Source organism: Chiloscyllium plagiosum, unplaced genomic scaffold (assembly GCF_037043375.1).
Source record: "Chiloscyllium plagiosum isolate Xiang-an unplaced genomic scaffold, Cpla_swu_hap1 HiC_scaffold_32, whole genome shotgun sequence".
Classification (NCBI taxonomy): Eukaryota; Metazoa; Chordata; class Chondrichthyes; order Orectolobiformes; family Hemiscylliidae; genus Chiloscyllium; species Chiloscyllium plagiosum.
In genome coordinates, this window is record NW_028270170.1 from 1,806,338 (window position 1) to 1,832,537 (window position 26,200).

The 26,200-nt window shown below is 45.7% G+C and overlaps 1 protein-coding gene across 1 annotated transcript in view; it reads right to left on the minus strand.

Moving 5' to 3' along the window:
- LOC122539703 (growth factor receptor-bound protein 7-like) overlaps nt 1-26,200 on the minus strand; it is a 179,202-nt gene that overhangs the window by 26,278 nt on the left and 126,724 nt on the right. Inside the window, exons 8-12 of the mRNA XM_087977702.1 lie at nt 21,279-21,416; nt 13,463-13,570; nt 7,889-7,987; nt 7,357-7,437; nt 5,613-5,729 (exon numbers count right to left, since the gene is read on the minus strand). Of these exons, the coding sequence (XP_087833828.1) occupies nt 5,613-5,729; nt 7,357-7,437; nt 7,889-7,987; nt 13,463-13,570; nt 21,279-21,416 (543 nt within the window). The remainder of the gene's footprint in view (nt 1-5,612; nt 5,730-7,356; nt 7,438-7,888; nt 7,988-13,462; nt 13,571-21,278; nt 21,417-26,200) is intronic.

Here is a 26,200-nt window from a genome sequence, read left to right on the forward strand (position 1 = left end):
AATACATGGCTTGGAGAGGGTGGATGCTAGGAAATTGTTTACATTAGGCGAGGAGACTAGGACCCGTGGACACAGCCTTAGAATTAGAAGGGGTAAATTCAGAACAGAAATGCGGAGACATTTCTTCAGCCAGAGAGGGGTGGGCCTGTGGAATTCATTGCCACGGAGTGCAGTGAAGGCCGGGACACTAAATGTCTTCTAGGCAGAGATTGATAAATTCTTGATGTCACAAGGAATTAAGGGCTATGGGGAGAATGCGGGTAAGTGGAGTTGAAATGGCCATCAGCCATGATTGAATGGCGGAGTGGATGCGATGGGCCGAATGGCCTTACTTCCACTCCTATGTCTTATGGTCTTATCTGTTTCACATTCACCAAGTTTATCCAAATCCTCCTGAAGCTGCTTTACATCTTCCTTTGTATCATCCAAACATCTGGATATTACATTGTGATCTATATTGTGATCAGCTGTAGCCCAAATCCCGATCCTTGCAGTACCACTGAGTCACAGACTGTCAAAGTGAGAATGACCTATTTATTTCTACACTGTTTTCTGCATGCTAGTCAATCATTAATCCTTACAAGCACATTACTTCCTATTCCATGTGCTTTAATTTTGCTAGAGAAGCTTAACAAAAGTCTTCTGAAAATCCAGATATGTTGTCTATTGACTCCCCTTCATCAATTTTGCACGTAACATCCTCAAAGAACTCCCATAATTCCCTTTTCGCAAATCCATGCTGACTATGCTCAATCAGACCATTGGTATCGATTAATCATGTCCTTTATGACAGATTCCAGTACTTTTGGCATGTCCATAAGGACCCTCACCAACGTTTGCAGATGCACCACAGAGAGCATTCTATCAGAGTGCTTAATGGCCTGGTGCAGTAACTGCTCTGCCCAGGACCATAAGACACTCCAGAAGGTGGTGTGCACAGTCCAGATGATCACGGAAGCCAACCTCCCATTCATGGACTCCATTTACACTTCTCGTTGCCATGGAAAGGCTCCCACCCCAAAAGGTGGGGTCTTCCATCAGGTGGATGTTACAGAGGCTTGAACACACGCACCAAAAGGTTCAATAACAGCTGTTTCCCTGCCATTATTACTCTGCTGAAAGGACCTCTCTAACTTCAAATAACGTTGATCTTGTTTTGTGCATCTCCTATGCAGCTGTAACCCTGTATGCCTTGCTCTGTCTGAGCACCTTATGATCTGTATGTCTTGTTTGCTGTGATTTACCAGTACTGGTCACAAAACAAGGCTTTTCACTGTAAGTAGGTACATGTGGCTACAATAAATCAAATCTAATCATTTTCCCTACTCCTGAGGTAAGGATGATGGGTTGGTAAGTTCCCTGTTTTATCCTTTGTTCCTTTCTTGAATCTTTGAGTGATGTTTGCAAGCTTCCAATCTACAGGAATCATTTCAGAAACTATGGAATTTTGGAAGATAATCACCAAGGCATTGGCTATTCTAATAGCTACTTCCTTCAACACTCTGGGATGCAGATCATCAGGTGCTGGGAACTCGAGTACAACTTTCTAATACTAATTTCCCTCAACTCCTCATTCTCCTTAGTCAACTGAACCTCTAATTCTGGGAGAACCCATGTATCTTCCTCAGTGAAAACAAACATAAGGTAATCATTTAACCTCTTGCCATTTTCTACTTGCCCACTATAAATTCTCCTAATTTTGCAGCAATGGTGGTTCATTTGTTTTAGTTAAATGCTTTCATCTTATGGATCAACAACATCCAAGAAGCTTGACACCATCCAGGATAAAGCAGCCGCTTGATTGGTACCACATCCACAAGCATTCATTCCCTCCACCACCGATGCTCAGTAGCAGCAGTGTGTACCATCTACAAGATGTACTGCAGAAACTCACCAAACATCCTCAGACAACACCATCCAAACCCATAACCATTCCATCTAGAAACACAAGGGCAGCAGATACATGGGAACACCACCACCTTCAAGTTCCCCTCCAAGTAACTCACCGTCCTGACTTAGAAATAGATCACCGTTCCTTCATCGTTGTTGTGTCAAAATCCTGGAATTCCCTCCCTAAGGGCATTGTGGGTCAACCTACAGCAGGTGGACGGCAGTGGTTCAAGAAGACAGCTCACCCCCACCTTCTCAAGGGGGAACTAGGGACGGGCAATAAATGCTGGGCCCAGCCAGTGACATCCACATCCCATAAAATGAATTTAAAAAGCTGTACATACTTTTCCAACTCTTTTTATGTCTTTTGCTATTAGCATTCATATTCTATTCTCCCTTTCCTAACTCTAACCCTATCACAGTTTCTTCATTCACTTTTGCTGTATTCTAACACTTTATCCACTTTTTTCTGACAGTTTTATAAACTTTTTTTGTAAGGCTGTGTAATTTTTAATGGATCTTTGACAGCCAGAATTGACTGACCTCTTGAGTTTTTGCACCATGAAGGAATGTATAATTGCTGTGGGTCATATTTCTTAAAGACAACCCATTGTCCAATATGTACAGTCATGCCTTTAATGAATTTTCCCAATCTACCTCAGTCAATATATTTTGTTAAAAGTGTGCAGCAAATTGGTGAGACCATTTCTGGAGTACTGGGAAAAGTTTTTGTCTCTTAGCTTAAGAAAGAACATAAACACATTAGAAAATGCAGAGAAATTTCACCTGACTGATTCCTGGGATAAGGATAGGCTGGACAGTTTAGGCTTGCATATACGTATAAAATTTGACTTGGATCAATGTAATTCTGTAATAAACACTGTGTAACCTCACTGGGGTCAGTATTACTCTGTATCATGCAGTATAAACACAGTTGGATCAGTGTTTGTTCTGTATATTGATGCAGTATTAAACTGCCAGTCTCACTTTCAGTTACTGCCTGATACCTGCAGCATTTAATTTTGACTTGGGAAGTCCCAGCCTGAAATAATAGAGAAAAGTGGAGAGAGTTCAGGGTGTGTTCAAATTGAATCATGCCCCCTGAGCACTGACTCTCCCTCTGTATCTGTCTACAGCACGTGGGCAGCAGCAGTACAAGAAAGTAGCTCACCTTCTCAAGGGAACTAGGGACAGGCAATAAATGTGTCCCCAGCCAATGATGCGCACATTTCATGGATGTATAGAAAATTGTTAGCAATAACTTTTCCAAGGAAAGAGGCATAAAGGTTTGGAGAGGGAATTCCAAATCCAGGTCCCAGGCAAGAACAGCTGCCAGTTTTATAAGGATCAAAATTGGGGATGTGAAATGGCCAGGTTCAGATACAGAGTTTATAAGGTGAACTCTATCCCAGTCCAACCTGATTCCCATACATATACCTTCTCAACTCTCCCCATTTGTGATCAGCTAAGTATGTAGATATGGGGCCACTGTTTCTAATGCTGATAAAATCTGGTCTACAATGCCCCTTGACTAAATTAAATGAATCAAAATCTTAGGTGACATCCTCAGTGAAAGTGGTGAGTTTGACGTACTCCTTGTCTTGTTTGCAGTCTTTGACAAAGTTGACCACACCATCCTCCTCTGTCAGCTCCTCTCCTTTACCCAGCTGCTACTGAAATCCTCATTCATCCCTTAACTGTAGGCTCCATATTCCAAATGCAGCTTTGACCCTCTGTAAATCTCAGCTCATCCAAAGTGCTGCTATGTACCCATTGTGCTCACTGACCTGCATAGATTCTTCATCTGGCAGCACTCCAAATTGTAAAATTCCCATCGTCATTTCTGAATATCTCCATAGCCTCACACCAAACTTCTCCAATTCCACAACCCTTTGAGATCTCTGCATTTCTCCAAACCTGGCCATTTCACATCCCCAATTTTGATCCTTATAAAACTGGCAGCTGTTCTTGCCTGGGACCTGGATTTGGAATTCCCTCTCTAAACCTTTATGCCTCTTTCCTTGGAAAAGTTATTGCTTACAATTTTTTATACATCCATGAAATGTGCGCATCATTGGCTGGGGACACATTTATTGCCTGTCCCTAGTTCCCTTGAGAAGGTGAGCTACTTTCTTGTACTGCTGCTGCCCACGTGCTGTAGGCAGGCCCACAATGCTCCATCTTCATTCCTGGGAAGGGGCGGGTTATGTTATGAAGGCAGGTTGAACGGTTGCTGTCAATATCTGTTGGAGTTTAGAAGAATGAGAGTGATCTTATTGAAGTAGATAAGATCTTGAAGGGAATGGGCAGGGTGGAACTGGACGACGTTTCCACTTTTGGGAAAGACTAAAACTGGAGGACACAGATTCAGAATAAGAAGTCTCCTTTCTCAGACAGAGTTGAGAAGATTTATCTTTCTATCAAAGGTTCATTAGAGCTTGGAGACTGAGTTTTTACCAAATTATTCCAAGCTGAGGGTGATAAGGGAGTAGAGAATTATGGGGAGCAGGTTGACAACTGGAGCTGAGATGAGAACCAGATCAGGCCCACTCTTACTGAGTGATGGAGCAGGCCGAGCAGCCCAAGTAGCCCACTCCTATGTGGATGTGATAGGAACGAAGTTCCAAAAACCTTGAATCAACAACTGTGAACAAACAGAACGGTGAGTGATTTGGAAGGGAACTTGTGGTTGGCGATGTTCCCGTATGTCTGCTGCTCTTGTCCTTCTAGATAGAAATGGTCATGGGTAAGGAAGGAACTGTCTCAGGAGCCGTGATGAATTTCTGCTTTGCATCTTGTACACTCTGCTGCCACTGTGCATCAACAGTGAAGGAAGTGAATATTGAAAGGGGTGGAGTTGGTGGCAATGAAGCCAGTTCTAGATGATGGAGTGCTCCTGGAACTGTACTCATCTCCTGGAACTGTACTCATCTCCTGGAACTGTACTCATCTACTGGAACTGTACTCATCTCCTGGAACTGTACTCATCTCCTGGAACTGTACTCATCTCCTGGAACTGTACTCATCTACTGGAACTATACTCATCTAGACTAGTAGACAGTACATCTTCACACATGTGACTTGTGCCTTGCAGATAGCAGACAGGTTTTGGAGAGGCAGGAGGTGAGTTACTTGCTGTAGAATTCCAAATCTCTGACTTGCTCAGATTTAGTTCTGTTCTGGTCAATAGCAATGTTGACGATGTAGGATTCAATGATGGCAATCCCATTGAATCTCAAGGATTTGTTCCTGGTGGAAATGATCTTTGTGTGACACTTGTGTAGCACAACTGTTACTTGCTACATATCAACTTAAGTTTGGATATGGTCCAAGTCTTGCTGCAGATGGACACAGGCCCCACTTAAAAACAACTGATCTTCTCACTGGGCTTTCAGGTCACCCTGTGTTAACATCTCTAAGTGAGCTGGTGTCAATTCTTCATGGATGATTGATCCTATGAAGGTGACTTGTGACAGGTTTCTTTATTAAAGCTGCTTTATAAATGTAAGGTGTAGCTGAAACAATTTTAAACAAGGTTATGGGGAAAGAGAGAGGAGAAAGGGCTGGGACTAATTGGATAGATCTTTAAAGGAGTTGGCACAGGCTGGATGGCCTCAATCTGTGTGCTAATGGTTGATTACATGAACTGTTCTTTCTCCCTGTCAGAATTCTCTGTCAAACATCTGAGCAGCCTGCAAAGTCCCTGTGACTGGGATCCATACCCTCCAAGCCTGAGCTTCCTCCTCCGCCACTGATGAAGCTTCTTTCGGGTTCTGAATCACTCGCCCTGTACATCCCGAGAAATCCATAGGAACCAGGCAACTCTCCGAAACATTTGTCTGTGATGAAGGTGATGAATGGGAACATAGTCAGTTACATGTATGGAGAAGATGTTCATTCATTGCACCACCTCAAACATTCCCACAGACACTTGTTATATGTGCAGTGTAATAAGGGATTGTCACAAGAAATGAAGCCTGTCCCCAGAGTTTCCCAGTGCCCTTCAGCATTAGCAATAGCACAAACAGCTCTTCATTCACCCCCAAAGAATAACACCTCTGTTTGAAGCCCCTCCACTTGATTTGCCATCTCCCCATTAAGTTTATACCTTTATTTAATCCACATCTGATTTACCTGCTGATTTATCCCAAGCCCACCTGACTTAGCCTCATTTATTCCTGAAGCCTGCTGTTTGGTGCTCTGGCTGTAGACTGTCTCCACAGAGTGAATTGACAGGTTAATCCACTAGGGAAGCATCACAGAGATTCCTATTTCTGTGGTTTTCTGCCATCCTTAATGCATTCCTCATCCCCCGATTCACACACACATACTCACCCACATACTCCCTCACGTACTCCCTCACATACTCACCCATATACTCCCTCACATACTCCCTCACATACTCCCTCACATACTCCCTCACATACTCCCTCACGTACTCCCTCACGTACTCCCTCACGTACTCACTCACGTACTCCCTCACGTACTCCCTCACGTACTCCCTCACGTACTCCCTCACGTACTCCCTCACGTACTCACTCACGTACTCACTCACGTACTCACTCATGTACTCCCTCACGTACTCACTCACGTACTCCCTCACGTACTCACTCACGTACTCACTCACGTACTCACTCACGTACTCCCTCACATACTCCCTCATATACTCCCTCACTCACTTGCCCACTCACTCATTCCAGGAGGACTCAACAGTCAGTTTCCACTTCCTAATCCAGCTCAGTGGCACCCCCTCAAATACAGCTGCCCAACTCCAAACCCATCCCCAGCCTCACATGGAACTACATCAGATGGACTGAGACCTTGTGGCTGGTCAGTGTGGCTCAGACCCCGGTTCACTAAATGTACAGCAGCTGCTGTTTGCCTTTTGAGTGAAATGAAATGAAGGATTAATGTTGGTGAGAAACCTGCTGAGGTCAGAGAAATTTCAAAATACCCGTCATTTCTGAAATAAATGCAAAACGTGATGTTCCGTCAATTTCACACAACTGTCAGAAGTGAAACTGAGAAAGCATGAAAACAGAAAATGGTTTCTCAATAATTAAATGATTCTGGAAATTATTAAATAATCAGTCGGTGTGTTGACAGGATTGATTGTGTCTCAGATTCAGGGGCACTGGGTCTTGGGGTGGTCTCAAAGATGGGAGAGGGGGCAGGAGGGGATGGGGAGGGGAGCAAAAAAAAGATGGGGGCAGGAGAGGATGGGCAGGTGTAAGGAGGGGATTGGCCTTGGGGAATGGGGCAGGAGTGGATTGAGGGGACGGGGGAGGAGAAGATAGGAGAATGGGGGAGGGAGGGGATGGGATTGATGTGGGGGTGGGGAATGGGGGCAGGAGGGGATTGGAGGATGTGGGAGTAGGGTGTGTGGGAATGGAGGGGATGGGGATGTGGGGTGGGGGTGATGTGGGGGCAGGAGGGGGGTGTGGGAGAATGGAGGCACACACTCACCATGATGGATGGCTGGAGCCAGGATTGCGGTTTCTTCTTTTGCTGCATTATCTGATAGTTGAGACAGAGTTGCTCACCCAGCTACAGAACAGAGAGATTGTTATCACAGAGAATCCCAGCAAACTTCACACAGGTCTATCTGGGGGAGATCCCAGCATCAGCCTGTACAGTCAGAGGCCATTCAATCCATCCTCTTGTTCCTGATCTGATTAATCCCAGTTCCCTCCTCTTACCCCATTAAAAATACACATGCTTCCTCTTGACACCAGTTTCCAGTTTAGTTCCTGAGACCTGAGGTTATGGGGAGTGAAATCCTAATTTCTGCTGTAGGGGATGGTTGGGATGGGAAAAGGCAGTGAAAAACAGCAGGACTGTCAGGAGGTGCCCCTGCCCGGTGCACTGCGTCCCTCACCACATCCTCAGATTCTCCCAGAAACATCATCATGATCATTAATGCCTCAGCCTGAGACATGTGTGCCACCCTCACACATACCTGGTCTTCATCAGAAATGTACTCATTGGTCAGACAAACCTTGAAGAGGCGAAATGCTGTCATCCAACACGTGCGACTTTGCTCATCATCCGAGCACAGCACTCCCAGATCACTCCGGCCATTATCCGACCTGTGAAACTATTGATGGGAAGAACATTATCAACAGGAGACACAGCCTGAGAGAGGTTACTGACTGACAGGGTGAGGGAGCTGGAACACAGTCGACTGTGGCAGTGAGTTTGGAAGGAGGAGCTCAGTGGGATTGGGAACATGCACTTAGGGTCGGCGGGGGAGCATGGCAAATATTGAAGAGGATAATGTGGGTCAAGATGTTGCTTTTTTGAGGTAAGATAACGCAAATTAGAGTTGTGAGCGTGTGGTCTGGATCGAGGGGCAGTTTTTGATGTGCCGTACTGAGACCTAGTCTACAGTGGGTGGTGTAGTGCAGCCTGTTCCAAGGTGGAATAGCCAGGCTCAGGACTGAGGGCCTGCAACTGGGAACGGGACTGATGGTAAGGATTGACAGACACAGACAGAGACATAGACACACACACACACACAAACAGACACACACACACAAAGACAAAGAGACATGCACATAAACATATACAGACACACACACAAAAAGGCAGAGAGACACAAAGGCAAACATACACGCGCACACACAAACATACACACAGACAGACAAACAGACACACAGATAAACACACACACACACAAATGGAGGGAATAGTCTCTGCGGAATGTTGATAGAGGTGGGGAGGGAAATATATCTCTGGTGGTGGGTTCTGACTGTAGATGGGGGAAATGGTGGAGAACGATGTGATATATCCGGATGTTGGTGTGGTGGAAGGTGAGGACCGGGGGGGGGGTTCTGTTCTTGTTGCGGTTGGAGGGTTCAAGGGCAGAGGTGCAGAATGGAGGAGATGTGATGGACGGCATTGTTGACCATGTGGGAGGGGAAATTGTGGTCCGTGAAATAGGAGGCTATCTGGAATGTTCTGGAGTCAAATCGCCCCTCCTGGGAGCAGGTGTGGCGGAGGTGGAGGAATTGGGAGTAAGGGGTAGCATTTTTACAGGGAGGGAGTTGTGACAGCAGGTGCAGCCCAGGTAGCCAAGGGAGTCGATGGGTTTGACATAGATGTCCGTGTTGGGTCAGTCACCGGAGATGGAGATGGAGGGGTTCAGGAAGGGGAGGGAGTCTCCGAAATGGCCCAGGTGAATTTGAGGTCAGGGTGGAAGGTGTTTGTGAAGTTGATGAACTGTTCTACCTCCTTGTGGGAGCACGAGGTGGCGCCGATACAGTCATCAATGTAGCGGGGGGAGAAGTGGGGAATGGTGCCGGTGTAACTATGGAAGATGGATTATTCCACATACCCAACAAGGAGACAGGCATTGCTGGGCACATGCAGGTGCCCGTGGCTACCCCTTTAGTCTGAAGGAAGTGGGAGGATTCAAAGGAGAAGTTGTTGAGGGTGAGGATCAGTTCTGCCAATCGAATGAATGTGTTGGTGGAAGGGTACTAGTTGGGTCATTGGGAGAGGAAGAAATGGAGGACTTGGAGGCCTTCCCTGTGCTGGATGGATGTGTACAGGGACTGGATGTCCATGGTGAAGATAAGATGTTGGGGGCCGGGGAAACTAATGCCATGGAGGAGGAGAAGGGCGTGGGTGGTGTCCTGAATGTATGTGGAGAGTTCCTGGAGCAAGGGGGACAGGATGGTGTCAGGAAATGAGGAGATACATTCAGTGGGGCAGGAGCAGGCGGAGACAATGGGTCGACCGGGGCAGTCAGGTTTGTGAATTTTGGGTAGGACATAGAATTGGATGGTGTATGGTTCCGGGAGTATGAGGTTGGAGATACCCTGAGGTGATGAGGTTGTGGATGATCTGGGAGATAATGGTTTGGTAATGGAAGGTGAGGTTGTAGTCTATGGGGCAGTAGGAGGAGATGTCCGTGAGTTGGTGCCTGACTTTGACAATGGAGAGGTCAGTGTGCCAAACTACCACTGCTCTGCATTCTCCCCCCAACCTCCCTATCCCATCCTCTGGTTTGATGGTAAGGTTGGAGTTGGAGCAGAGGGATTGGATGGTTGTGGTTTGTGAGGGTGAGAGGTTGGAGTGGGGGAGAGGGGTGGACAGGTTGGGGCGGTGAATGTCACGGTGGCAGCAGTAAAAGATACCCAAAGCGCATTCACATGAACTGTAGTAAATCCTACCACCTGGTGGTTAATATCTGAATTACACAGACACACACTCACAGTTAGACACACACACAGACACACACAGACACACACACACAGACACACACTCACAGTTAGACACACAGACACAGTTAGACACACTCACAGTTAGACACACAGACACACACACACAGTTAGACACACAGACGCACACACAGACACACACTCACAGTTAGACACACAGACACACTCACAGTTAGACACACAGACACACACACAGACAGACAGACACACACTCACAGTTAGACACACAGACACACACACAGACACACACACAGTTAGACACACAGACACACACACAGTTAGACACACAGACACACACTCACAGTTAGACACACAGACACACACACACAGTTAGACACACAGACACACACTCACAGTTAGACACACAGACACACACACTCACAGTTAGACACACAGACACACACACACACAGTTAGACACAGACACACACTCACAGTTAGACACTTGGACACACTCACAGTTAGACACACAGACACACACTCACAGTTAGACACACAGACACACACACACAGTTAGACACACAGACACACACACACACAGTTAGACACAGACACACACTCACAGTTAGACACTTGGACACACTCACAGTTAGACACACAGACACACACACACACAGTTAGACACAGACACACACTCACAGTTAGACACTTGGACACACTCACAGTTAGACACACAGACACACACACACAGTTAGACACACAGACACACACACACACAGTTAGACACAGACACACACTCACAGTTAGACACACAGACACACACACACAGTTAGACACAGACACACACAGTTAGACACTTGGACACACTCACAGTTAGACACACAGACACACACACACAGTTAGACACACAGACACACACACAGACACACAGACACACAAACACACAGACACACAGACACACACACAGTTAGACACACACACAGTTAGACACACATACACTCACTCACAGTTAGACACACAGACACACACACACAGTTAGACACACAGACACACACTCACAGTTAGACACACAGACACACACACACAATTAGACACAGACACACACACACAGTTAGACACACAGACACACACACAGTTAGACACACAGACACACACTCACAGTTAGACACACAGACACACACACACACAGTTAGACACACACACAGTTAGACACACAGACACACTCACAGTTAGACACACAGACACACAGTTAGACACACAGACACACACACAGACACACAGGCACACTCACAGTTTGACACACAGACACACACACACACACAGACACACACTCACAGTTAGACACACAGACACACACACACAGTTAGACACACAGACACACACACACAGTTAGACACACAGACACACACACACAGACAGACACACACTCACAGTTAGACACACAGACACACACACAGACAGATACACACACAGATACACACTCACAGTTAGACACACAGACACACACTCACAGTTAGACACACTCACAGTTAGACACACAGACACACACACACAGACACACACTCAGTTAGACACACAGACACACACACACAGTTAGACACACAGACACACACACAGTTAGACACACAGACACACACTCACAGTTAGATACACAGACACAGTTAGACACACAGACACACTCACAGTTAGACACACACACGCAGACACACAGGCACACACAGTTAGACACACAGACACACACACACAGTTAGACACACAGACACACATACACAGACACACACACACAGTTAGACACACAGACAAAGTTAGACACACACACACACAGTTAGACACACAGACACACACTCACAGTTAGACACACAGACACACACTCACAGTTAGACACACACACACATGGACACAGTTAGACACACACACACAGACACACACACACAGTTAGACACACAGACACACAGACACAGTTAGACACACAGACACACACTCACAGTTAGACACAGACACACAGACACACACACACTCACAGTTAGACACACAGACACACACTCACAGTTAGACACACACACACAGACACACACACAGTTAGACACACAGACACACACACAGTTAGACACACAGACACACACACTCACAGTTAGACACACAGACACACACAATTAGACACACAGACACACAGACATACTCACCGTTAGACACACAGACACACATACACTCACAGTTAGACACACAGACACACACACACAGACACACAGACATACAGACACACAGACATACAGACACACAGACACACGCACACAGACACACACGCACACAGACACACAGACGCACAGACGCACACACAGACACAGACACACACACAGACACACACACACAGACACACACTCACAGTTAAACACACAGACACACAGACACACACACAGACACAGTTAGACACGCAGATACACACTCACAGTTAGACACACAGGCACACACTCACAGTTAGACACAGACACACAGACACACACTCACAGTTAGACACACACACACACACAGTTAGACACACAGACACACACAGACACACACTCACAGTTAGACACACAGACACACACACACTCACAGTTAGACACACAGACACACACACACAGTTAGACACACAGACACACATTCACAGTTAGACACACAGACACACAGACACACACACAGACACACAGACACAGTTAGACACGCAGATACACACTCACAGTTAGACACACAGGCACTCACTCACAGTTAGACACACACACACAGACACACACTCACAGTTAGACACACAGACACACACTCACAGTTAGACACACACACACATACAGTTAGACACACAGACACACACAGACACACTCACAGTTAGACACACAGACACACACACACACTCACAGTTAGACACACAGACACACACACAGTTAGACACACAGACACACATTCACAGTTAGACACACAGTTAGACACACAGACACACACACACACTCACAGTTAGACACACAGACACACACTCACAGTTAGACACACAGACACACACACACACAGTTAGACACACAGACACACACAGACACACACACTCACAGTTAGACACACAGACACACACACTCACAGTTAGACACACACACACACACAGTTAGACACACAGACACACACTCAGTTAGACACACAGACACACACACTCACAGTTAGACACACAGACACACACTCACAGTTAGACACACAGACACACACGCACACAGACACACACACAGACACACACACACAGACACACACAGGCACGCACACACAGGCACGCACACACAGGCACACACACACAGGCACACACGCACACACAGACACACACACACACACACAGACACACACACACACACAGACACACACACACAGACACACACACACAATACTGTGTTCTACCTTTATGCAGAATCCAAACTCTGTTGGTGTGTGGTACATCTTTCTGTTTGTTACTGTGTAAATGTTACTCTCATTCACATCAGCAAAATACTGAAGGTGCCTCGGTTCCTGGCAAATAAAGCAGAAGAAGAAGGACAGGAATATAAGGATGGGGAGCTGGCACAACTGCATTGCAACTGCAGTATTTTCCACTTCACTGAATGTCCTGATGTCCTTTCCAGTCAAATAGGTAATTTCTGAAATATAATCTTATGATCCCAGCAAATATTAATGCTGGCCAAGTTAGATCTCAAAATGAAACCTGGCTACATAGATCATATGTTTAATTTTTGCAGTTGGTTACTGTGGTGATTAGTTACTGAAATATATTCATTCATGGCTGTAGATATTGTTCAAGAACATGTTTATTACACAAAAGAAGAAGTGAATAAACAAAAGCTATATAAAGAAGACAGAAAGATCTTAAACTTTAAACATCAAAACAAAGTTTCAATCTGTTCCAATACTATCAGTTAGGGAGATTCAATCCCAGGGAAGGATCTCTGGGATCTTAGCTATTTTTAAATCATTAATATTTTCTTTGGACTGCGGACAGTTTTGTAATTTCTTTCCAAGTCCTCTGGCATGAACCTTTCACAATTCTGACAGCTTAAACCTTTTCAGTTCTAACAGCCTCCAACTAGATTTCCATCCAACCTCCCCTGGCTTGGAAGCTCCACAGGCTAGAAACTGCTGAGGGAACTGGTCAAGTTGAACTGATGCCATGACTCATTCACACCAACCTCAGAGGGCAGGTATCTCACCTAGTGCAGGAAAATCTACTCAAGGTAAATCCAGGTGCACTGAGCGCTGACATTGCTTCAGTCCAGTTTATTTTACAGGAGCTGGCAGAGGTGATGAATCATTGAGACATTGGGCAGCCTACGGGTTCAAGCAGGACCAGAATGGAATAGGCAGAGGTAGACGTGTAAGTTAGTCTGTCTCACATGGCCGCTGATGCAAGTGTGGTCTGTGGTTCCATTTGTGCCTCTGTGCCTGAAGGTATTGGTTCAATCTCCATCCCAGACACTCCCAGCAAAGGGAGTGTGGGACTAGGCTGCATTCACCCAATTCTGTCTTGAAAGTTAAATCTGAATCCACGTCAACCACGGCCCAGTGTGTTCCAGATCATAACACATCACTAAGGGAAAAGCATTCTCCTCATCTTCTCACTATGTCTCTCTCTCTCTCTCCAAATCTGTGTCCCCTGGCTGCCAACAGTCCTGCCACTGGGAACAGTTTCTCCTGATTCAAACAGGACAAAGGGAATGCTCACTGATAACATCTGCCCCTTTCTTCTACTGTTCTTACTTTGCATTCCATTCCTTATTTCAGACAGAATAAACGAAACACTTGGGAATGAAAGGGCCTGTAACAGCTGGACAGGGAACTGAAGCAAGGGCCTGAAGCAGAGAGCTGGAGTGAGCAGTGATATTCAGACTGCAGGGAGGTTTGTGGCGGGGGTGGGGGGGAGGGGGGTGCCTCAGGATTCTGCTCTTTTGGAAATAAATCCAAAGCCTCTGTTTGATACACAATATAATTTCAAAGGGAACACAAAGCTCTGAAATGGAGTGAAGAGGATAGTAACAGACTTCAGGAAAAGATAAAATGGGAAAATGGATAAGAAAAGCACAGCTGAGATATAACTCACAGAAGCGTGGTGAGATACATCATGGTGGAAAGAATGAGAGAAAAAAGGGTATGATTGTAAAGGGTGTGTAGGATATAGGTACAAATATTTGGATATGACAGAACAAATTGAGAAGCTGTAAAAAATACAGGCTTTTTAACTTTATAATTCTAGTTCACTGCAACAATTTGCCAAGTCTCTTTCAACAACCCCTTTTAAACCCCTGACCTCTACCATCCAGAAGGATGAAGGCAACAAATATACAAGAATACCACCATCTGAAAGTTTCCTCTAATCCTCACACCAAAGTCAACCTGCCTGGTTTAAAATGTAAACAAAGCCTGACAGTTAACTGTCCATCATCATTCACAAGTGCACTCTCTATGACAATGCCTCTGTCAACCAGAGTCCACTTACAAATTAGTCCATACTCTCCTCTTGTGCAGTATAAAGGACAGTTTCCCCCTGAATGGTATTCTTCTGAAAAGTCCTGATGGGTGCAAGACAAAGTGTATATACGTTTAGCAACATACAGCTCAAAATGGGTGAGTCTAGGGCACTACCCTAGGGACCTCTGGTCAAGATGTCCTTGGACTGAGATGACTGACATCCAATAACTACTACCATCTTCCTTTGTGTCAGGTATGACTCCAATGTACAAAGAACATTGCCCTGGTTCCCAGTGACTCCAGTGTTGCCAGGCCTCCTTAATGCCACACTCAGTGAAATATGGCCTTGATGTTGCTAGGAGTCACTCTGACCTCACCACTGGGAATCAGCACCTTTGTCCATGTTTAATCAAGGCTATAATGAGGCCAGGTACTGAGTAGTCTTGTCAGAGAGCAGGTTATTGCTAAGTAATGGTCATTTGATGTCACTGTTGATTGAGTACAATGAGATTCATGTAAATCAAGGGTGTATAACAGATGAGGCGAGAGCGTGGTGCTGGAAAGCACAGCAGGTCAGGCAGCATCTGAAGGAGCAGGAGAATCGACATTTCAGGCCTAAGCCCTTCATCAGTAAGAGAGAAGACGCCACTTTAGAATGAGGATGTGAAGAGAGAATTCTTAGACATTACTCTTGCGAGTTCTAATTGATAACCTACCAACACAGGTTTAAATCAAGAAACAATGTAGTATATAAGCCATTGAAGAACTTCACTTAGAGATGAGACCCAATAGCATCAGGAACAGTGTAAATGCAGACCCAGAGTCTGAAGAGATTTCCTACAAGATGATCCCAATGAGCAGAAAGCAGCATTGGCTTAAATAACAATATAACGAATCAATATACCCTGCCATCACTTTGCTGTTAATCAAGAGCAAACTGGGACAGAAATTGACTGGTTTGGATTTGCCCTGCTTTTTGTGGACAAGACATACCTGGGAGGTTTCCCAAAGCCAGTTTTGCAGCTGTCCTGGAACAGCTGATTAGAGGTGGGGTTGGTTCTGGAACACAAGTCTCTCGGACTATTTCTGGAATGTTGTCAGGGTTTATAGCCTATGCTGGCAGAAGACCATAAGAACATAGGAACATAATAAATAGTACCAGAAGCAAACCATTTTAAACATTCAACTCAACTCTGCCAAACATCACAACTGATCTTCGACTTTATTTCACTTACCCACATCGTCACCATAAATTTTAATTCCCTCAGTACCCAAACCTCTATTGATCTCTGACCTGAACAGACTGAGTAAACCTCTACAGCTCTCTAGGATATAGAATGCCAAAATGTCCAACCCTTTCAGTGAATAATCTCCATCATCAATGGCCAACTCCTGACTCTAGGCTCCCTCACTAGGGAAGATACTTTCCCTTCCCTATCCTGTCAAAATGTAAGAACTGAATGAGAACTCCTCACATTCTTCCAAACTCTCAGAAATATAGCTGTACTCAATCTCTCCTCAGGGGACAACCCTTTCTTGCTAGGAACTGGTCTAATGAATCTGAACGACATCGTCTCTAAGGTAAATCTAACTTTCTTTCAGCTGGAGACCAAAGCCATGTCTCATTGCAGCAAGACTTCTAAACTCTTCTATTTCAATCTCTAAACTGGAAAGACGAACATACCATGTGATTTCCTCGTTGTTTCCACCTGCCTATTGACTTTCTGTGCTTCATTTACAAGGACGCCAGATCCTCAATGAATACTCTCAGGTTCCAGGTTAAAGGTCATGTTAATAAGATTGTGATGTGAATCAGGAAGGTAATAGTTGACGTTAGTAGTCGCCTGTAAGTGTCTGAGAAGAGAGATGGAATGAGCTGTAGCAGAGAGAAAGATGAACTTCCCAAGAAATGCAGAATGTACCTTGATACAAACAGTTTTGGAGAAACATACCAGAGGTAGACCTAAGTCACTCACAGACAGAGAGAAACCTCCCTGATCAGATCCAATTAATATTCAAAATGGAATCCAACCACAAATCAAATACCAACATCAGTTTAACATCAGTTAGTAATATTCTGCTTTATAACTTCTCAATTCTGTTACTCATTGATATTTTCAATTCGCACAAATTCTGCAAAAAGTCAACATTTGAATGATGTCAGTCTGTGTCTGACCCTCCAATTCCTCCAAGTCTCTTACATGTTGACTGCCAAGCATCAGAAAACATCAAACAACCTGATAATCCCCCAAACTAGTTTCACAATCTTCAAAAACCTGACTTTACACTAAATCTGTTACCTCAGTTGTTGAATGCACTTTTAAGTCTTTAAAGAGTTTTGTGACAACAACACACAAAGGAACATTAGCCTTTAGTTCCCTCTGTATGTTTGAAAGCTGCTTTAGTGTATTAACTTTAATTTCAGGATTTAACTTGGCAGATTCTCGGGCCACAGATAGTTCAAGTCCCTTCTCTTTCGACATTATACACTCATGGGGTCAGCTAATCAGTGAGAAAGTGGTTAATGCTTCAATTTAAGTAAAAGAATGCTTCAGATCCAATAGCAAAATGATACATCATAAACATTTAGTAGAAGTAAACTTATACAATTGGTTATGAATGATAACCTTGAGCAATATCTGCACAGTAATTGCCATGGACAGAACAATGAAAAACTATAGGTTCCCCATGCTCCTGAGCAATTCAAAAAAGATACAAGCTTTGAAGATATTCCTCTTATTTGCTGAGAATGACTCTCTATGTGTGAATGCATGTTGCTGCTAGCAATGTAAATGAGCAATGTTATGGGCTCAACTGATTATTTGCAAATGATTAGTAGCAGTGCATTCAGGATTATTTAGTAAGTAGAAGCTCAGTAGCAGCAGTGTGTACCATCTGTAAGATGCTTAATCAGCACCTTCCATAATCTCGACCATCTAGAAGGACATGGGCAGCAGATATATGGGAACACCATAACCTGAAGGTTCCTCTGTAAGCCACTCACCATCTTGGAAATATATTGCCATTCTGTCAATAGGTCAAAATCTTGGAATTCCTTCTCCAATAGCATTGTGGGTCAACCTATACTACATGGACTGCAGTGGTTAAAGAAGGCAGCTCACCCCTACCTTCTTAAGGGACAACCAGGGATGTAGTAAATGCTGGCCCAGCCGATTAATGGCTATGTCCCATCATAAAATTGCAGAGGTGAGATGAGAGTGACTGCTTTTAACATCAAGGTCTCTTTTGGTATCAAGGAGCCCTAGTAAAACTGTGCTCAATGGGAATCAGGAGGAAAACACTCCATTATTTGGAGTCATGCCTGGTACATAGGAAGATGGTTGTGGCTGTTGGAGGTCAGGTAATCTCTGCAGGAGTTCCTCAGGGTAGTGCTCGAGGCTCAACAATCTTCAGCTGCTTCAACAATGACCTTGCCTCCATCATAAGGTCAGAGTAAGGATGTTTGCCAATGATTGCACAATGTTCAGAACCATTCACAGCTCCTCAGATACTGAAGCAGAACAAGCCTATTTACAGCGAGTCCTGGACAACATCCAGGCTTGGGCTGATGAGTGACAACTAACATTTGCACAGCACAATTGCCAGGCATGACTATCTCCAACAAGAGATAATCTAACCATCTCTCCTTGCTGTTCAATGGCATTGCCATCACTGATTCCCCTTTATCAATAACCTTGGGGTTATCATCAACCAGAAGCTGAATTGGATTAGCCATAGAAATACTGTGGCTACAACAGCAGGTCAAAGGCTAGGAATTCTGCAGAGCTTAACTCATCTCCTGTCTTTCCATTGCCTGCATATCATTTACAAGACTCAATGAAAAATGTTATTAGTTATCCCAACTTGCTTGGATACGGACGGCTCCCACAACACTCAAAACACTTGGCATGATCCAGGACAAAGCAGCCCACTTGACTGTCCCCACTTTCACCATCTACTCCCTACACCAACGATGCTCAGTGGCAACAGTGTGTATTACCTCCAATATTCACACAGCCTTCTTTGACATCACCTTCCAAACCTGCCACCTCTACCAGATCGGAACATGGCTGCAGATGTTTGGCAAAACCACTACCTGAAAGCTCCCCTCCAAGCTACACACCGTCCTGGTTTGGATATATATGAAGATGGCAGCAGCAGCGGAGTAGGGGCAGTGTTTTCAGGCTTTGTGTCTGTACACTCCAGTTCTAGCTCACCTGGCTGGACACATTAATCTTTGTTTTGTTTTGTTTTGTTTCTTAATTTCTCTTTTGTATCAAAGTTCACCTTTTCTTCTTTTCTGCAGCCTGCGGTGGTGATGGCAGTGTGGTGGATCCGATGTCCATTCCTCGTGGCCATGGCTTTATCGAAAGTTTCATTGTCAGTGGGTCTGGTCTGATCCTCCTGGTGGTGGCAGGGTGGCGGTTTCAGCAGCAGCTAGAACAGCAGCAGCGGGCTGGTTCCGGTTCCTTCCCCATGGCTTCAGGTGGTGACAGCTTGAACAATGGCTTCAGCATCGGCAATTTGTTGGGTCCGATCTGTCCCTGCTGGCAATGGTGGTGATGCAGTGTAGGATCCTTTGATGTCAGTTTTGGCCGTGGCAGCATGGTGGGTCAGGTCTGGAAATCCTTGCTTTGGCTGCTTCAGGGATGGCTTTAGCAGCAGCAGCCCATAGCCACACCATAAACTCAGGAGTCGTGGTGGGGAGGCGGGGGGGGTAGAAAGAGATGAACTTTGTCTTAACCTTGTCTCAAATATTTCTTTTTAAAATTTCTGTAATTAAAACGGTGTCAAATTACATCATAGAGTCCTAGAGATGTACAGCATGGAAACAGACCCTTCAGTCAAACCCGTCCATGCCGACCAGATATCCCAACCCAATCTAGTGGCACCTGCCAGCATCCGGCCCATATCCCTCCAAACCCTTCCTATTCATATACCCATCCAAAGGCCTCTTAAATGTTGCAATTGTACCAGCCTCCACCACATCCTCTGGCAACTTATACAAATCTCACTGTATTTTCATAAATACAAGTGACAATAAATTGCTATTCTATTGCTATTCTAAATATATCATCATTCTTTCTGTGTCACTGGGTTAAAATCCTGGAACTCCTCCCTAACAGCATCCTAATAGGGTGGACCTATATTGAGTGCAGTGGTTCTCAAGGACAGCTGACCACCACTTCTCCAGAACAATCAGGGAAAGGCGTAAAATATTGGTTTAGCCAGAAATAACCATGTTCAGCAAATTAATACAAAAATATACTGCACCCATAGTTCTTTTGGTTTTTACAAAAAAGTAACAACTGGTTTACTATAAATCAGCCACGTTTGTAATGGGGCTGAATTACCTGGCTAAATGTGACAAGTTTCCAACTTTTTGTGAAATAGCCAGGAGTTTGGGGAGCAAACCCCTTTCTGCATGGGAATGCCTTGGCCAATCAGGGTTGACTTTCCAACCAATTTGCTCCTGCAGTACAGAAACCATTGAGCTGGTTTGCAATTTGGTATTCTTGTATTTGCCCCTCTGAGGGGAGATGAAAAGCTTTGCCATCGTGTCTTTGTTAATCTCAATGTAGGAATCAATTGTGTCACCTGATGCAAATCTGAATAGACCAGAATCATGTGACACCTTTCTGTGATGTATGAAATGATTTATATAATATATAGATATATATATACATGTATGTATGGTGATATATATGCGAGGAGAATGTTACTGAATGCACAATACGGAACTGATGTCAGCACTTACCTTGGACATTCCCTTTGTGGAGTAATAGAGCCCAGATCTCCTCAGGAAGAAATACAAACGTCTCCAAGTTTTCTTTCCTTTATCCTTAATGTGGAGAAACCCCTGAATCTCAGGACAGTTCTGAGCATTGAGAAAATTCTGGAGGAAAGAAAAAGTTTTGTTTAAATTACTGATAACTAAACAAAGCTTCTTCGGCCTTTTGATAATGTGAGCCATTCAGGGGAAGAGCCCTCTACAAATCATTCTGGGCCTTTCTACATTCAGAACCACCTTTATCTGTGATTGCCACAACTCAGTGCACGACCCTGCCATTCAGACCAGTCCAATCAATCAGAAACACCAGATGGACCTCTCCGCATCAGCGCAGGCACCAAACATTATAATGGCAAACACAGCGCTGTCAATCCTGCAAAGTCTACATTCCTAATATCTGGAGTCTTGAGCCAAAATTGGGAGAGCTGTCTCACAGATTCATCAAGCAACAGCCTGACATAGTCATACTCACGGAATCATCCCTTAGAGATCCCTGTCCATAGATACAACTTCCGAGATAACACCCAGATTGTCCCTAGGTATGTCCATTCTCAATAGCAGGACAGACCCACAGTCATTGTGGAGGCAAAGTCCTATCTTCACACTGAGAATAACCTCCAGGGTTCTGTGGCAGTCTCACTGTGCTAAAAGGGACAGACTTTGAGCAGATCCAGCAACTCAAAATTGGGTGTCCATGAGGTGCTGTGGTAATTAGAAGCACAATTGTATTCCATCCATAACCCATGAACCAGCATTATCTCCACTCTCATTCCCATCAAATCAGGGTATTAACCCTGGTTCAATTAGGGCAGCGCTATCATGCCCAAAAATGAGGTGATAACCTGGGGAAGCAACAACACAGAACAATTTACACACCAAACTGCAGGTGCATGATGCAATGGAAGGGGTCAAGTAATCCCAGTAAGCAGACAAGTCTTTTCCCTGGGGTAGGGGTGTGGGGTCCAGAACTAGAGGGCATAGGTTTTGGGTGTACCTCACCTGTGTGTGCTGTGAGTGTGTCAGTGTGTAACTCACCAGCGTGTGCTGTGAGTGTGTCAGGGTGTACCTCACCTGTGTGTGCTGTGTGTCAGTGTGTAACTCACCTGTGTGAGCGTGAGTTTGTCAGTGTGTAACTTACCTGTGTGAGCGTGAATTTGTCAGTGTGTACCTCACCTGTGTGAGCTGTGAGTGTGTCAGTGTGTAACTCACCTGTGTGAGCGTGAGTGTGTCAGTATGTAACCTGTGTGAGCTGTGAGTGTGTCAGTGTGTAACTGACCTGTGTGAGCTGTGAGTGTGTCAGTGTGTAACTTACCTGTGTGAGCGTGAATTTGTCAGTGTGTACCTCACCTGTGTGAGCTGTGAGTGTGTCAGCGTGTATCTCACCTGTGTGTGCTGTGAGTGTGTCAGTGTGTAACTCACCTGTGTGAGCGTGAGTGTGTCAGTGTGTAACCTGTGTTAGCTGTGAGTGTGTCAGTGTGTAACTGACCTGTGTGAGCTGTGAGTGTGTCAGTGTGTAACTCACCTGTGTGAGCTGTGTGTGTCACCGTGTATCTCACCTGTGTGAGCTGTGAGTGTCAGAGTGTGACACACCTGTGTGAGCTGGGCATGTGTCAGTGTGCATCTCACTTATGTGTGGTGTGAGTGTATCAGAGTGTATCTCATCTGTGTGTGCTGTGGACGTGTCGAAGTGTATCGCTCCTGTGTCAGCTGTGAGTGTGTCAGTGTGTAACTCACCTGTGTGTGCTTTGAGTGGGTCAGTGTGTAACTCAGCTGTGTGAGCGTGAGTGTGTCAGTGTGTACCTCACCTGTGTGAGCTGTGAGTGTGTCAATGTGTATCTCACCTGTGTGAGCTGTGAGTGTGTCAGGGTGTACCTCACCTGTGTGAGCTGGGAGTGTGTCAGAGTGTACCTCACCTGTGTGAGCTGGGAGTGTGTCAGAGTGTATCTCACTTGTGTGAGCTGAGAGTGTATCAGCGTGTATCTCACCTGTGTGAGCCGAGAATGTGTCTGCGGATATCTCACCTGTGTGAGCTGTGAGTGTGTCAGCGTGTATCTCACCTGTCTGAGCTGTGTCACACCTGTGTGACCTGTGGGTGTGTCAGGGTGTGTCATCCCTGTGTGAGCGTGTCAGTGTGCATCTCACTTATGTGTGGTGTGAATGTGTCAGAGTGTATCTCACCTGTGTGTGCTGTGAGTGTGTCAGTGTGTATCTCTCCTATGTGAGCTGTGAGTGTGTCAGAGTGTATCTCACCTGTGTGTGCTGTGGGTGTGTCAGGTTGTATCTCAGCTGTGTGAGTTGTGAATGTGTCAGAGTATATCTCACCTGTGTGAGCTGTGAGTGTATCAGCGTGTATCTCACCTGTGTGACCTGTGAGTGTGTCAGGGTGTGTCACACCTGTGTGAGCTGTGAGTGTGTCAGTGTGCATCTCACTTATGTGTGGTGTGAGTGTGTCAGTGTGTATCTCACCTGTGTGAGCTGTGAGTGTGTCAGAGTGTGTCATCCCTGTGTGAGCTGTGAGTGTGTCAGTGTGCATCTCACTTATGTGTGGTGTGAGTGTGTCAGAGTGTATCTCACCTGTGTGCGCTGTGGGTGTGTCAGCATGTATCTCACCTGTGTGAGCTGTGAGTATGTCAGGGTGTGTCTCACCTGTGTGAGCTGTGAGTGTGTCAGTGTGCATCTCACTTATGTGAGGTGTGAGTGTGTCAGAGTGTATCTAACCTGTGTGAGCAGTGAGTGTGTCAGAGTGTATCACACCTGTGTGTGCTGTGGGTGTGTCAGCGTGTATCTCACCTGTGTGAGCTGTGAGTGTGTCAGCGTGTGTCTCACCTGTGAGAGCTGTGAGTGTGTCAGCATGTGTTTCATCTGTGTGAGCTGTGAGTGTGTCAGGGTGTGTCACACCTGTGTGTGCTGTGGGTGTGTCAGCGTGTGTCTCTCCTTTGTCAGCTGTGAGTATGTCAGGTTGTATCTCACCTGTGAGTGCTGTGAGTGTGTCAGCGTGTATCTCACCTGTGTGTGCTGTGAGTGTGTCAGAATGTATCTCACCTGTGTGAGCTGTAAGTGTGTCAGAGTGTGTCATCCCTGTGTGAGCTGTGAGTGTGTCAGTTTGCATCTCACTTATGTGTGGTGTGAGTGTGTCAGAGTGTATCTCACCTGTGTGCGCTGTGGGTATGAAGCATGTATCTCACCTGTGTGAGCTGTGAGTATGTCAGGGAGTGTCACACCTGTGTGTGTTGTAAGTGTATCAACGTGTATCTCACCTGTGTGCGCTGTGGGTATGAAGCATGTATCTCACCTGTGTGAGCTGTGAGTATGTCAGGGAGTGTCACACCTGTGTGTGCTGTAAGTGTATCAACGTGTATCTCACCTGTGTGAGCTGTGGGTGTGTCAGCGTGTATCTGAGCTGTGAGTGCGTCAATGTGTTTCATCCCTGTGTGAGCTGTGAGTGTGTCAAGATGTATCTCACTTGTGTGTGCTGTGAGTGTGTCAGGGTGTGTCACATCTGTGTGAGCTGTGAGTGCATCAGTGTGTATCTCACCTGTGTGAGCTGTGGGTGTATCAGACTGTGTCAGAGTGTATCTCACCTGTGGGAGCTGTGAATGTGTCAGTGTGTACCTCACCTGTGTGAGCTATGAATGTGTCAGTGTGCATCTCACCTGTGTGAGCTGTGAGTGTGTCAGAGTGTATCTCACCTGTGTGAGCTATGAATGTGTCAGTGTGTATCTCACCTGTGTGAGCTGTGAGTGTGTCAGAGTGTGTCATCCCTGTGTGAGCTGTGAGTGTGTCAGTGTGCATCTCACTTATGTGTGGTGTGAGTGTGTCAGAGTGTATCTCACCTGTGTGAGCAGTGAGTGTGTCAGAGTGTATCTCACCTGTGTGAGCTGTGAGTGTATCAGCGTGTATCTCACCTGTGTGTGCTGTGGGTGTGTCAGGGTGTGTCACACCTGTGTGAGCTGTGGGTGTGTCAAAGTGTGTCAACCCTGTGTGAGCTGTGAGTGTGTCAGTGTGCATCTCACTTATGTGTGGTGTGAGTGTGTCAGAGTGTATCCCACCTGTGTGAACAGAGAGTGTGTCAGATTGTATCTCACCTGTGTGTGCTGTGGGTGTGTCAAGTTGTATCTCACCTGTGTGAGCTGTGAGTGTATCAGTGTGTATCTCACCTGTGTGAGCTGTGTGTGTGTCAGTGTGTGTCTCACCTGTGAGAGCTGTGAGTGTGTCAGCGTGTGTCACACGTGTGTGAGCTGTGAGGGTGTCAGGGTGTGTCACACCTGCGTGAGCTGTGGGTGTGTCAGCGTGTATCTCACCTGTGTGTGCTGTGGGTGTGTCAGCGTGTGTCTCTCCTATGTCAGCTGTGAGTGTGTCAGGTTGTATTTTACCTGTGTGAGCTGTGAGTGTGTCAGGTTGTATCTCATCTGTGTGTACTGTGAGTGTGTCAGAGTGTATCTCACCTGTGTCAGCTGTGAGTGTGTCAGAGTGTATCTCACCTGTGTGCTGTGGGTGTGTCAGCGTGTGTCTCTCCTATGTCAGCTGTGAGTGTGTCAGAGTGTATTTCACCTGTGTGAGCTGTGAGTGTGTCAGCGTGTATCTCACCTGTGTGAGCTGTGAGTTTATCAGGGTGTATCTCACCTGTGTCAGCTGTGAGTGTGTCAGAGTGTATCTCACCTGTGTGCTGTGGGTGTGTCAGCGTGTGTCTCTCCTATGTCAGCTGTGAGTGTGTCAGGTTGTATTTCACCTGAGTGAGCTGTGAGTATGTCAGGGCAGGGTGTCACTCACCTGTGTGAGCTGTGAATGTGTCAGAGAGTATCTCACCTGTGTGAGCTGTGAGTGTGCCAGCGTGTATCTCAACTGTGTGTGCTGTGAGTGTGTCAGTGTGTATCTCACCTGTGTGAGCT